This window comes from Pomacea canaliculata, linkage group LG7 (assembly GCF_003073045.1).
Source record: "Pomacea canaliculata isolate SZHN2017 linkage group LG7, ASM307304v1, whole genome shotgun sequence".
Taxonomy (NCBI): Eukaryota; Metazoa; Mollusca; class Gastropoda; order Architaenioglossa; family Ampullariidae; genus Pomacea; species Pomacea canaliculata.
In genome coordinates, this window is record NC_037596.1 from 12,389,468 (window position 1) to 12,404,553 (window position 15,086).

Below are 15,086 nucleotides of genomic sequence, written 5' to 3' on the forward strand. Positions count from 1 at the left end.
AAAAACTAAGGAGTGTGAGAGAAGATGACAAATACTCTTTTGCCTATATATTACTTTAATGGACACCTCACCTAGAGGTAAATTAGGTTGTGGTTGGGCTAACAACCCGACCATGTAAATAGTTACTGTTACAGAAACCGCAAGCACGATAACTGTAAATCTGGAGCCTCGACTGGAAGATCCCTCTTCGGAGGGGCTTTTGACGCGTGCTGGTGAAAGCCCTCGGGAAGCCAGCTCGCCGACCCATCTTCTCACGGCCAAGGCAAAAACCAGGATAGGGACCTCCGAACCCTAAACGAGAGAGGAAAAGCAGCTCAGACAGCACAGGAGATGAAGAACTATAACATCAAGCTCCTCGGCCTGTGCGAGACACGGTGGAATGGCAATGGTCAGACCAGACTTTCGTCAGGGGAAACTATTATCTACTCTGGACATGAAGACCCTGACCATGACCACACACAAGGAGTAGCAGTACTCATGACACCAGAGGCTGCAAGAGCGCTAGTAGCATGGGAACCGGTCTCCCCACGACTCATGTCAGCCAGGTTCAACTCCAAAAGGAGAAAGATCACCATCATCCAGTGCTATGCACCTACCAACGCAGCTACAGAAGAGGAAAAAGAAGACTTTTACGACTCCCTACAAGAGCTGGTTGTTCGTACTCCAAAACGAGACCTGAAGATCATAATGGGCGACATGAATGCAAAAGTTGGAAATGACAACACAGACAAAGAACACGTAATGGGAAAGCACGGTTTGGGCAACTGCTACGAAAATGGGGAGCTGCTTACAGACTTCTGCCTGTTCGACGACCTTGTAATTGGAGGCACAGTTTGTCCACACAAAGCCATCCACAAGACCACCTAGACTTCACCCGATGGACATACAGAAAACCAGATCGATCACATTACCATTAATCGCCAGTTTAGAAGAAGCCTGCTGGATGTCAGAGTAACGCGAGATGCAAATGTAGCCACAGACCACCACCCACTGGAAGGACTCCTGGAAGAAACAGTGGCTAACCACTGGACAGGATTACAAGAGACGTAGAAGACTGCATGCACACATGTTCTGGGGAAAAAAGGAAAACAGCACAAGGAATGGCTGACTTTAGGGACCTGGCAAAAGATAGAGAAAAGGAAAGAGCTGAAGCAGAACATCAACCAATGTCAGGACCAGCAGGAAAAAGAAGAGCTCAGAGCAAAATACTGGGAGATAAACAGAAAAGTGAAGAAGAGCGCAAGGGACGACAAGAGACAGTTCGCACACAGGATGGCAGAAGTGGCAGAACAAGCAGTTTTGAGAAATAACACAAAGAGACTATACGAAATCACAAGAATTCTGTCAGGAAGGAAAAACACCAATGCGTGCAGGCCAATACAGAATAAGAATGGCAGCGTCATCACCGGGGATGCAGAACAAAGATCACGATGGGTGGAGCATTTTGATGAAATACTTAACCAACCACCACCAACAAACACTTTGGACTTTCCCCCAGCTGCAGAACAGCTCCAAGTAAATACCAACCCGCCAACCAAGACAGAAATCCTCGAAGCCATCAAGTCCCTGAATTCTGGAAAGGCGGCAGGCCCTGATGGCATTCCTGCAGAAGCACTCAAGGCGGACCCAACAGCCGCAGCAGAGATGCTACATCCCCTGCTGAAGAAAATTTGGGAGCAGGAGCAAGTTCCAGCAGACTGGAAGCTTGGCTACCTAGTGAAGTTACCCAAAAAAGGTGACCTGACACAGTGCAGCAATTGGCGAGGGATTACGCTGTTGTCCATTCCAAGCAAGATGTTGACCATAATCATCCTGGAGCGACTGAAAACTGCCCTAGATAGGAGACTTCGGCAAGAACAGGCAGGCTTTCGGCAGGGAAAATCATGTACCGACCAAATCGCTACTCTGCGAATTATTATCGAACAGTCCATCGAATGGCAGTCACCACTATACATAACCTTTGTAGATTTTGAGAAGGCCTTTGACTCCGTAGACAGAGAAACCATCTGGAAACTGATGCAGCACTACGGATTTCCTCAAAAGTTCATTGCCATCATCCAGCAGTTGTATGAGAACTCGACATGCCTGGTGATACACAAGGGAAAGCTGTCTGACCCCTTCGCAGTGAGGACTGGAGTGAGGCAAGGTTGTCTGCTCTCACCGACAATCTTCCTGATCGTCATAGACTGGATCATGAGAAGAACAACCTCTACCAGCAACACGGGCGTTCAGTGGACCTTCGCCAGGCAGCTTGAGGATCTTGACTTTGCAGATGACATCAGCCTGTTGTCCCACAAGCAACAACACGCACAGACAAAGCTCACTCGGCTCGCAGAAGAAGCAGCAATAACTGGCCTGAGCATCAACATCAAGAAGACGGAGGTAATGCGGGTCAGCACAAAGCAAGAAGCCCCACTCCAACTACATGGAGAATGTCTGACCGTTTCACCTACCTTGGCAGCATAGTCAGCAGCAAAGACGGAGGTACAGATGAAGATGTCAGAAGCCGAATAAACAAAGCCAGGCTTGCATTCCACTCCCTAAGACCTATCTGGCACTCCAAGGCTTTGTCTCTACACACCAAGATCCGCATCTATAATACAAATGTAAAGTCCGTCCTTCTGTAAGGATCTGAGACATGGCGGGTGACAAATGCCATCACCATCAAGATACAGACATTCATCAATAAATGTCTGCGCCGCATTCTTAACATCCGATGGCCTGCGAAGATCTCCAATACCGCCCTGTAGGAGAGAACCAACCAAAACCCTGCCAGCCTAGACATCAAGAAGCGAAAGTGGGGCTGGACTGGCCACACCCTACGAAAGCCAGCCGACAATATAACGCGACAAGCTCTGGGCTGGAACCCACAGGGGAGACGCAAGGTTGGGAGACCCAGACAGACGTGGAGGAGATCAGTCCACAGAGAGGCAGAGACAGCTGGCATGACATGGTCACGACTACAAGGGGATGCCCAGGACCGGGTCCGATGGCGGTGTGTGGTTGCGGCCCTATGCTCCACTGGGGGCGAATAGGAACGAAGAAGAAGAAGATTACTTTAATAGAGGGAGTACACTTTGTGTCCACACACCCTGTAAATGAAACCATAGCTACATCTAGTTGGATGTCATGTACTCCCCCTGTTAAAGAAATACAGAGGTGTACTAAAAAAAGTATACCTACATATAAACATACAGGACCGTGTAACGTTTTTGAGAAGAGTGTTTAAATGTGTCTGCGAGCGCGCGTAAACATCTTCATGTAAACCACGCTCGCCGCACTCTTTTACCTTTTTCAGCAAAAAGGTCCGGCCAACGATTAACACATTTAATGTTTAGGACATTAAATGGTGATGAAATGTGAATGAAACAAAATAAAATAGCAGTTCTCCCTTCACCGCCCAACCCACTCCTATGGTTGTCTGACGAGCTGGAGAGATGACCGACTGGACCAGCAGATTAAACCCGACGAGTTATATCACGAAGTTCGTGAGTCAAAGGTGGTTAATGCCACATCACTTGTATCGGCGAAGCTGAGATATTCCAATGGAATCAATACCTACACCACGTCCACGGTGGCCAATACCATATCACTTGTATGGGTGACGACGATACACTCCCATCGAATCCATACACCTCAGAATACTAGTGATATATTCCACAGGAGAACGTTGTATATAACGTTGAAGGCAGTTCACACAATGTTTACTCTCTACAGAGCTCTTGACTCTCACTGCTCGGTCTCGACTGTCACGAGAAACGTTAGATCCCGTGTGCGGACGTTTCGGAGCCGGAAGTTTTGCCGACTGGACGTTTCGCCGCCGGACGTTTCGCCGCATTATGTCAAAGAGAGAGAGAGAGAGCTTACTTACTTCTCAAAGAATGAAAGTAACTACTAGATTACACAATAATTCTTTATTTCAAACAAATTTTACACACAGACTTCACAGACAGTTCACTTTGATTGTCACAGATTATGCGCAACCAGCTTTGAGAAAAAAACATTGATACAATGGCGAGAGAAAGTGTGTGAGCTAACGGTTCACATGAGGAAGGATAGTGAAAGAGAGTTCACTGATACATTGATACAATGGCGAGAGAAATGTGTGAGCTAAGGGGCGTCACACACTTGACTTCGGCTAAAGGTCCCGCGTGAAATGCCGAAATGAAGTGCCCCGCGCCGAAACGTCCTGCGGCGAAACGTCCGGTCGGCAAAACGTCCGGCTCCGAAACGTCCGGAGGCGAAACGTCCGTCGGCGAAAAGTCCGTGTACCTTAGATCCACTTAGATCAACTTCACTGGTTCTTTTCCTCTGTTGACCAATCAGGTCCTTCGCGACCAGGTAACTAGGACGACCTGTTCACAGTCTCTCTTGGAGACTGTGCCGACCAATCATGAGTACAATGTTGCAGGGTCGGCGTGGCTTTCCCTCCATTGACTACCGTCGTCATAGTTACGCTGTGCCAAGCTCACTTACGTCAACTTCATACATGACGTGAAAGACCGCGTGCGCGACTGCCCTCCCCTGACATCAAAGGGAATTAAACACAATAAGAATCTAATTAGATTCGCCTGAATCGCGAATCGTTACAGACCGACACAATGCTAATCTGAAAATCAACTCGTAAGATTTGTTCCACATGCCATCATGTCAGTTTGTGTGTTTTAAAGCTAAGCAATAAACTCTGGTGTAGTTCTAACAATAAACTTTCAGCATAAAAAACAATTGGCCTGTACTCAGATCTTCTTCATTTGTCCTTTTGCATGTACCAGATCTTACACTTATATAACAGTTCCTTCACTATTCACAAACATTTCTTCAACAGTCAGACCTCAAACAGGGAAACGCTCTTTGACACTTGTTTTAAATTTATAAATCATTCATTACAACAAAACAGTAATCACGACCATTGCCTTTTAGCTTGTCTGTAACAGGCTGTACAGTGGCTGAGAAGATCTTTTCCCTCCAGAAAATTATAGAATATATTATTTTAATATTTTGTTTTTATTCCAGTGGCTCGGGCGAACTCGTGATTGTTTAACTAGGTCTGAGTTGATCAGTCCATCAACATCCCATTACATAGAAAAAACAGGAGAAGAAAACAGACGAATCAGGACGGAAATTGTCATTTTTTGGCTGAAATAAAGAGTCAGAGATAGCATGGTTCACGTAAAAACATGACATCCATTTTGGAAATTTGAGACTGTTTATTTTTTGGTCACTAACATCTGGCACAGAGATGGACAAATATTAACAGATAAATGAATCAAGGAAATGCATTTCAACTATGTACAAACATAGTTTGGAGTGGAAGAAAGCAAAATGCAGTCATATGCTAAGAAATAGTTGTAAATTATACAAAGGTACATTCTTTTGAAAACCTCTTTATAACATTTGTAATGTTGCATCACATCTCATGGGTATTAGGCATTCCCTGGAATCCATGGAAGACTTCATGTTGTCCATTCTGACATCCAAATGGTGCATCCTTTGTTCACAAAGCCACGGGGCCTTTACTCTGATTTATTTTAAATGCGGTTTTGTATGTGACAGTGATGTAAACATGGTGACATCACATTCTGAATGAAAAGGGAGAATTGTTGATTAACAGTGGATAGAGCAGAATTAGGCCATGCAAGAAAAGGGAGATAAACTGAAGACATGTACATTTTGTAGATATGAACAGCATTTTTTAAGTTTTGAAAATGTTTGACATAATTACAATTTAATTTGTTCTGGAAATTGGTACATGATAAGAATGTATATCTACTTCTCTTGTAATGAAAGTCAGTCAAAAGAAAAATACGATCTCGAAATGAAATTTTGCTATGAAGTTTGAATAATGTCTGAAAAAAACTGTGATTTGTACACTTGGCAGTGTGAGAGAAGATGACGAATACTCTTTTGCCTCTGTGGTACTTTAATAGGGGAGAACACTTTGAGTCCACACACCCTGTGTAAAAAGAAACCACAACTACATCGAGTAGAATACCCTGCTATACCCCTGTTAGAGAAATACATATGTGTAATACAGAGCCAATCATACATATAAACATATGAGACCGACACAAACAATTCTACAGTAAAAATCAACGCGTAAGGTAAGTTCCTCATTTCATTATATCAGTATATGTATGTGTGTGTGTTAAAATAATCTATGCATAAAGACAAGTTTTTAAATGCCCATGAACATAAGTGTCTGTAGTTGTATTTGCACATGGAAACAGACACTTTACCAAAGTTTGTGTTAAAAATTTCTCTACATAAGACTAAGCTTTTATCTCTTTATACAAGGAAGACAGTTCTTCATAAAACATTTGTCACCCTAGAGTCAAAACTTTCTTACTTTATTTTTAAATATCTTGGTCTAAGCTACTTCATCGTTTTGTTGTGCTTTTACTCTTTACAGATAGTTTAATGCAAATAATAAAAACGTTTCATGCCTTCATGCTTTGCTACCAGTCTATTATCACCAATCCCTATATCACACAAGTCATATTCTTTATAATTCATTTTATTCTGCTTATTACTACATCACTTTTCCCTGTCGTTTATTCATTTATCATGCACAGACAAATCGACAGAAAAACAGAATAAGGATAAGAAAGAAAAAGATCATACGATTTTTACTGTGGGTATAACTAGCCTTTTTACGGTGGGAAAATAACTAAATTTAAAAATCGTATTCATTCTTATAATAACAAGGTTAGCACTTATCTCTCCATGTAACGACTAGCAGTACTCACTGTTTATCTCGGTGTTTATACAATGTTTATACTTATAAACTATGCTGTCGCTCTTTAGACGCACAATGCAGGTCGGATAACCTTTGGGATTATCCTCCAGTTTCTCTTACTGGTTTTATATCACTCACAAAACCACATTAGAGCTGGTGACTCTCTATATTTTTAACGTATGTAAATAAAGCGATAACAAGCTAAAATAGAAATATATACTAAAATATTGCAATAAGCAATACTAAATAATAATACAAATAATACAATACTAAAAAGCTAAATTTAAAATAACTTAAACATTGTTTCAAGAGATTTTGTATTGAAACATTTAATTGTTAATTTTCTGAAAGTCCATTATTTCTTATGTTGAAAGTTAAATGTTAGAACTATGCCAGACTTCATATGTCTTTCCATGTATCCAATTTTATGTACCGGGCCTTTTATAACAGTTTCTTTACTATTCACAAAAATATATTTAACCAGTGAAACGTGCGCACCTTCCTCTGCCCAGAGTCTCACGCGCAAGTGGACTTCTATGGTTCTTGTTTGCCGAGACATACGAAGTTTCGGTTCTGTTACATGAGTGAATAATAATAATCATAATCATCATAATCATAATCATAAAAAATACTAAATTTGTAAAGAGCATACTTACACCCCTAAGCAGCATGCTCTTAGCGCTTAAGATCAAGAGCAAAACATGGACAGCATACGAGGGACAAAAAAACTAACAAATAACATATGAGCTAGAAATGAATAAACAACCGTACTAAACGAAGAATAAAATAAATGTAGATGGCCACGTTATAATTGTTCTTACTATAACAAAGCTTTGTGTGACTTGACTAATAAGGCTGGGTATTATACTCGTTATCTGTGGCCGGGAATCGTTTTGTAAAGATCATGTACGAGGGTTTGCTATCTTATCCGCTGTGTATTAAGTGTGTACTTACCAGACTTACCAGTCACGCTGAATATTCGACCTTGGCCCATGATCCTCGTCTCTTAGGCCGGTGTTAACACAAGGAAACAAACTTTCTCAGGAAATCCCTCTCACAAACAGCGGTCTTCTGATGCTGAGAAAGTCAAGTATGATTCCATAGAACAGACTTTTATTTTACTACAGAAATAGCAATTCAGTTTCTCACTCATTATCTCTCAGTCAAAAGTAAAAACTTTTATCTACATATCTTTAGTTAGTACTTTTGAAAGTTTTATTAGACAACACACTGTAGGTTTTAAGTTCTTATTAGCTTTAAATTCTGTGTACCTTATGTATACTATTCATGAACCTTTTACGTCTTATACATAAATGTTATAGATATATATATATGTTTAAGGCTTAACCCTTAAAGCAAATCCATCGTTAATTTCTTTATTCTTCTGTCCACTCCTGCAAACTTTTCGCCAAAAAAAAAAAGGAATCATGTTAATAAAATTTAATGTAGAAAACATGCAGTAAAGATAAGAAACTTGATAAAATGTTCACGGGACTATTTTTTTCAAATCTTTATTTCTGAGAATTTGTATTGGGAATATCAAAATGTAAATCTTTTGAGCCCAATTAAACAGGATTATACAGTTAAAACCTCGATTGTCACTTCAGTGAGAACTGAAACTACAAGGGTCACAATCTCACCTCTATGCCACTCTGCCATCCGACTTTATTTCAGGAAGTCTTGTTTCCTTCTCTTCTATCATCTCTCTCACTTTGTAGTGTGAATTGCTTCGAGCTGAAGGTCGTCATTTTCTACCAACAAACTATTCAATCAAGTAACCATACTAAGAGCAAACCTATGTATTTCATATGCCAAGAAATTTTCACACGTTTATTAGTTGATTAAAATACCTTGATACATGATTTATTTACGAAAAAAAAGGTTTTTGGAGAAAATTATTTCAAGACTTCATTAATAAGTCTAGATGTTAATTATGTTTGAAATAGATAGATACCATGAAAATTAAATGTACTTACCAAAGAATAATGTCGCTGGCGTTTTCCGTTCCTCATACCATGGACGCGTACAAACATCCAATATGTCTGTCGGTGTTCATACTATGCGGTGACTTATATAAATTATAGTAAACACACTTATAGCTCGTGGAGAAAAGGGAGGGTTAAGTTTCTCTTTATTTAACCCTGGGGCGCATAGATCGTACTTGATGATGTGCATTGAACAACAGTTTAATACGAACTCGTCTGATATCGCACTTTAGATACATAAAGCCGGATATTCTCTGGGGTTCTCCGCTACTTCTTCGCTGCCCCTCCCCCTAATTTTATCTAATTCACAAAAACAAACAGAGCTGGTGACTCTGTCATTTCAAAATGTATACATACAGCAATTACAAACAAAGACAGAAATCGAAACAACAAAATATTTAAAAAGTTAGCTATTGCTTATTTGAAAAAAAACTGCGTGTTTACTTCTTAAAATTACAGAACTAACAGTATTCAGGTATTATTAGAGCCATCTTATTGGCTACATTTAAAGTCGTTTATAAAGAACGTCAGTCCTTCCATTACCTCTTTTTAAAATCGTACCATATTTTTGCACTTTGACCTTTCTAATGGCACAAATACCAGCAACAGCGATCAAAGCTACAGCAGCCACAATGCCGCACACGAGTTCGATGTTTATTGTTGTCCCTGAAGTTAGCTCTGGTGCTGAAGCAACAAAAGAATTCTATTTCCTGATACAGGTCATGTTTTCATGTACATTGACATTGGTAGTTTAACATTACAGATTTATTTAGTCAGACTTTATTCTATCAATATGATCACACTAAAAAAAAAAAAATCAAAAACAAAACAGAAACAGCTTTTTTATTAGCGTTAGAACACATTTTTAATAACTATACTAAATATAAAAATTAATCATCTATCATGTTTCAAAGGTGACAGTTATAAAGATGAGGATTTTAAAAAATACTAGTGGAGTACATGTCTCAAATAGTATACCAAGTATATGCAGACGTATTCTTAATTTTGCGTTATTGTTGAGATACCATTACTGATATTATTCTAACTAGCAGTAATTAAGTATAGCCTTGCAGTTCTTAACTGTACCTTTTAACCGTCCAAATTGCTAAATATTGCACGACAGAACAAATGCACATCGATACCTCGACTGTGTGCAAAAAGAGTTGATTTTCTTACTCTTACTAACCTTTACTTTTCTAACTTATGTCTAAAATCTCTTTCGTTAACCTAAACAACTGGCCAAAATTAATCCTTAGTAATAGGTATCTTTTTAATCGTGTACTTACTTGACTCATCTAACACAATGAAAGTTGTGTTGGAAGAGCCCCAGTCATTGCTTAGTGTCAATGTCCAGTTTCCACGGAAACTGTCGTCTCTCTCGAGCTGAAGACTTAGGACGAGGTCAGGTGGATTCCCAGTAAGGATGCAGTTCACTTCCCTAGTGTTGTTTTCTTGTAAAGTGAGTAATGTCAAGAGGCATCCATTGACTGCTGTGGTGTGAGCCTTGACACCAAACGTTACAGTGTCAACACCATGATTGATGATTTTCGTTGACTTGTAAACAAACTGAGGATGACCTGCAACAGTTAAAAGAACACACACTTTTTTACAACTTATATAACTACAGTACTTATTTCAAACTTAACGAAATTTGTATTAAGAATATAAATCATTATGAATTGTTTCATTATGAAATGTGATTACGGTGTACATACATTTTAAAACTGACAGCTTTGTTGCCAGATTTCATTATATAATAAAAATGTATATTTTTGTCAACAACTTTTATCTGACTTTTCAGGCTAAATGCATTAAATTATAAAACTACGTTTTCTTTTTAAAAAATACTGTCTTGCAAAATGTCACTGTCTAGCTAAGAATTTATTTATTAATATAAATAATTTTCAGATATATCAAAATCAAAACAGACTTTATTGTCTGTCCAGGAGACCCAGGACAGAAATTTGTCTTCGCTCACAAGGGCAGGCATACATATACAGACATTTAACACACAGTTAGGAGTAAAAGTTAGGAGTAAAAAAGTGAAGATTGCACCAGTCCATCAAAGCAGTTTATGTTTATCCTAACAACAAACCTTGGGTGACCAAGGGCCTAAAAGCTGTGCGTAACAAAAAGAAACATGTGTTCTTCACGGGTTCTGCCCACGACAGAAAATTGGTACATAGAGAGGTCCGTGATGCTATCCGTTGGGTCAAGGTGAAGCACAAGTCCAAAATCGAGTCTCAGTTTGCTACAGGTAACATCCGAGTAGCTTGGCAGGGACTCAACAACATGGCCAATAGTGACGATCGGAGTAAGGGGTCGTAAGCCAAAATCTCGATCTCAGGCGTTGAGAGTACGGCCATGCGTAATGCTCTTAATGCTTTCTTTGCTCGTTTTGAGTCTCATGACTTCTCAGTGCAGTTTTACTTCTCAGTTTTACATGTAAGAGTTTCAATGAGCACTTTGTTTGTCGTTGTATGTTGAAGCATTTTTAAGAAACCTATGGCCAATATTATTGTCCTGTGGGCAATAAAACAAAATTTGAGTTTCATCTTCAGTGGATCCTACAAATAATCGACAGTCATGTATGTTAAGAGCGTTCTGATTATAAATAAATCGGTTCTTGTGAATATTGATGTCACTGACTCCCAATCGAAAACAAACGAAAGCATCCCTAAACATTTTACATTTACATGTTCAAAGTATAGCTCTGGAGTGAGAACATTTTTAATTCTGCGAAACCGGGGTACATTTGAACACCATGTTTGCCATCAGGAAATATTTTCTCAGTTATTTCGTTTATAGTAAGTGAGAATAATTTGGGGCTAGCTACATCCTTATCGGACGCCTCGAGGGCAGTGAAAAAAAATTCAGTGAGTTCGTTATTCGTTCGAATACATGCTTTTAGACAATCCTAAATTCATATTATTGCTTTAGTAAATAGTAGAGATGTTTTAGAATAGAATTAATTATAGTGCTCTCAGTAATGTTGCATGATGGACAGAGTCATACGCCCATTTTAAGTCCATAAAACAAGCACGGAGTTTGGCTGGTTTACTGAGCTATCTTTTAATCGCTCATACAGTGAGAATATATGGTCTGCTGTTGAGTAGCCCTTCCTAAGACCTGCTTTGGTTTCAGGTAAAAGCTTGTTTTCTTCTAGCCAATGGTAAAATCTTATAGTTACTATTTCCTACTGCGATACGTACCTCTCTCTCTCTCTCTCTCTCTCTCTCTCTCCTGATGGTCTCGTCAAGTTACTCTATTCCAGGCCGATTATCAAAATTAAAAAAAAAACAAACTTCAGGTATATGAGGGTTATCATCCTAGATAGTAGACACATGGAAACTGTCGAGACTACTAAAATTGTTCACCAAAGAACGTATAAAGAACATAAGTCAAGGCAAGAAAATGTTTTGTTGCAGGTCGCCCTCTTTTTAAGTGTACTTTTAAAATACAGTATTTTACGGTGTGCTGATATGTTGGCTACTATTCTCTATTACCTAATAATATATTTTTTGTGAGAGTGGTAGAGCTACTGTTGCCAGTAGAACGAGAATCGTAGTTCCTGTGTTTATATTATACGTTAGAGCACACGTGGACCTATTTATCTCAGCAGTAGTCAGCCGGCATGGTAGTAAAAATACTCCTTAATATCGGAACACAATAAAAAAAATACCTTGTGCATTGTAAGTAAATGGATATAATATTTACAGTTTTATTCAAGAGTAGCTTTAATTGTATTCCCCGAAGTCAGAAATATTTTAAATACTCAACTTTCAGACTGGGCTATATATAGTACACTGCTGACGTCAGCTTACGTTAGCAGCCGCTAAAGTAATGTGTGTATCAACCATGAATTTATTTATATGACAAAACTCTGTCGACATACAGTCCTTAAAAGCCCGACTATCTTCTTTTACACAAAATTCAAAGGTCCATTAGTTCGAATTTTAGAGGAAGAAAATTACACTCAATAGCAAACACAAATACAAACGTACACAATCGAAGGCACACAAAGGCAAACCCTCCTTAGAACTATTTTCACAAAGCCTTGTACATAAACGGGATCTCTCACACATTTCCATGCTCATATGAATGCAGGACGAGTAGCCCATGGTTGTGTAAAATACTAGTAAACGTAAAAGTTTGTTTACTTACACTTGACGAGGATTGTCACGGATCTATTGTGTTGAGACCCGTTGCCTTCACACCTGACGACTGGCCAGTCATCTTCACACCGAGCAGTAAGAGAGGAGCTAAGGCGTCCTTCAGAACTAGAGGAACTCAGCTTATTTCCATGTTTATCCAGCAAATAGAAGAGACCTGGAGGATTTCCATTCTCAAACAAGCAGGAAATATTGACCACCTTGCCCTCATCGATGATGGCATTATCGCCCCCGTCCACAGTCAGATTTATGACTTTGGGTGGGTCTGCACACACGCACACACAAGAGAAAAATATGACAAGGGGAATATAATAACAAACCAACATGGTGTGTATAAGCTTTTCTATTTTCTATGTACCTCAAATTTACGGAAGCTCCATATTCTTGATTCATTATTTAATTTAGGAATAAATGTTGATTGCGGTTTAAATACTCGAACAAAAGCATGTATATAAGAGTAACCCACAAAGGACAAGTTTCAGCTGAGAAAAAACGAGGCCAGCTTCAATATGACACTTCGCTGGTATTACTCATAACAATAATCCACACAATGCTAGTTCATCTTTAAACTCTCCTGTCTTCGTCTGAAGAATCACGATACCGTTAGTTCTGATTACTTGATTTCTCTTTGCTTTTTTTCTATTTTTCTTTTATTAGTCGTCAGTCTTGTTGTTTAGCCTTCCGTCATTCCTATGTTGTCCATGTCTCGTTCTTATCTCAAGCGATAATAGCACACTGCTTACGAGCGTAGGTGTGCTCTATAAAAATCATTTCTTTATTGTTATTATTATTATCTTTTTGTTTTTGTAGGTATGAACTCTTGGTCCGTGAGTGTCGCGTGTCAGTGATTGTAATTACGAAGTCAGCCCTAATATAGTATATAATATAGCTTAATATGTGAAATTATTACTTACATAACACCTCAACACGTATCAGTCGGGTAGGTTTGGGATCCCCACCTCTCCCAGTGGAGACTATCAACGCACTCAGTGACCTGGTGACGACCTGAGAGATGTAGATGTCTAAAGCCACCACAGAGCTGCTCACGTGTCGTTGTTCCCAGTAGCAGGTGACTCCTGTCGTTCCACTCACGTCCTTCTTAAACTCGTTAAAGTTTTTGTCGTAGAAAAATATACATGCAGTTCTCAGAGAGTTTCCTTCACAAACCTGATAATCAGCGTTAAGAGTGTCTGTAACATCAGGACTTGCCGTAATGTTGATGGTGTAGTTGATATTGATAGAACTAGATTCTTCTTTACTCAGGCTTTCAGTAAAGGTAGAAAACCCACCTAAAAAAAAAAAGATTCTTTCTTCAAAAAGTTTCAAGATTCATAAAGAATATATGGAATGTTTCATTGAATGTAAACTGTAAAGATGTTCATTTTAATATGTGATATCCCAAGAATAGCGAGAGTATGGAAAGTGCCTTTAGAATATGTCTGTTCTCTACCTATGAAGGAATGCTACCATCGAGCGTTTGAATTTCACAAAATCTCTTGCATTTCATGCCTATGGAGACTCGATATAAAGATGACTGTTGACTAGCCATAAATAGCACATGCGTTTAAGTTAAAAATTGAACACTGTAAAGAAAAACAAGACTTAATACCATTAATAATCTTTCGTGTCATAATGTTATTAAATCTTATCATTTTAATCATTTCATTTTAAAATCAAGTTTCGAATTTTTTGCAAGCTTTTCCACTTAAATTATCTTTGATAAGATTAAACAATGATCTGGAACACTTTCGTTATTAGAACTAATTAAAATAAATTCGCTACGAAGATAAGATTGTACTAGACATTCTTCTTACAGGTCAGAAAAAGCGCTCCTTTCATCAGTGTGAGAAGAAACACAAATGTACAGCAAAGCTTAAAGGTGTTCATGGTGATGCTCTCACTAAGGTCTAGTTGTTGTCCTCAACTGTCAGTGAAGTTATAACAGGACAATTATCACAGTATCCCAGAGTTCATCCAATCAGCCAGCCATCATCAGTTTCAGTTTCCGTGTATATTTGATTGCAGATTAACCACATTATGTCTGTGTTTCAAATCATGATCATTGTAGAAGAAGAATCTAAGAATCTACGTAGGTAATGGTATGCGCCTGTACTTCTTTCATTCTAAAAATGTAAGAACACCTTTAAAAGACAAACCAAGAAAATGTGTCATCACTGTGCTTCTTTCCCCCGT

At 39.0% G+C, this 15,086-nt stretch overlaps 1 protein-coding gene across 2 annotated transcripts; it reads right to left on the bottom strand.

The window, feature by feature from the left end:
• Positions 1–4,861: 4,861 nt before the first annotated feature.
• LOC112567426 lies at positions 4,862–14,860 on the bottom strand. Of its 2 annotated transcripts, none has more exons than XM_025244104.1 (8): positions 14,708–14,860; positions 13,808–14,182; positions 12,886–13,158; positions 10,008–10,298; positions 8,377–9,405; positions 7,700–7,813; positions 7,235–7,309; positions 4,862–5,953 (listed from the first exon to the last, which is right to left on the bottom strand). In XM_025244104.1, exons 1-5 carry the CDS (start codon positions 14,778–14,780, stop codon positions 9,227–9,229), a joined length of 1,191 nt encoding a protein of 396 aa, XP_025099889.1. In that variant the 5' UTR covers positions 14,781–14,860; the 3' UTR covers positions 4,862–5,953; positions 7,235–7,309; positions 7,700–7,813; positions 8,377–9,226. The 2 variants fall into 2 exon arrangements, with proteins under 2 accessions (XP_025099889.1, XP_025099888.1); XM_025244103.1 differs by having other exon boundaries at positions 7,691–7,813.
• Positions 14,861–15,086: the final 226 nt, after the last annotated feature.

Excerpts from the sequence above, each read along its gene's own strand:
- LOC112567426 (XM_025244104.1), bottom strand. The coding sequence starts at position 14,780 with ATGAACACCTTTAAGCTTTGCTGTACATTTGTGTTTCTTCTCACACTG. Across the intron at positions 13,159-13,807 it reads GATACGTGTTGAGGTGTTAT|ACCCACCCAAAGTCATAAAT; the intron begins GTAAGTAATAAT and ends GCGTGTGTGCAG. Across the intron at positions 9,406-10,007 it reads CATTGTGTTAGATGAGTCAA|CACCAGAGCTAACTTCAGGG; the intron begins GTAAGTACACGA and ends TTGTTGCTTCAG.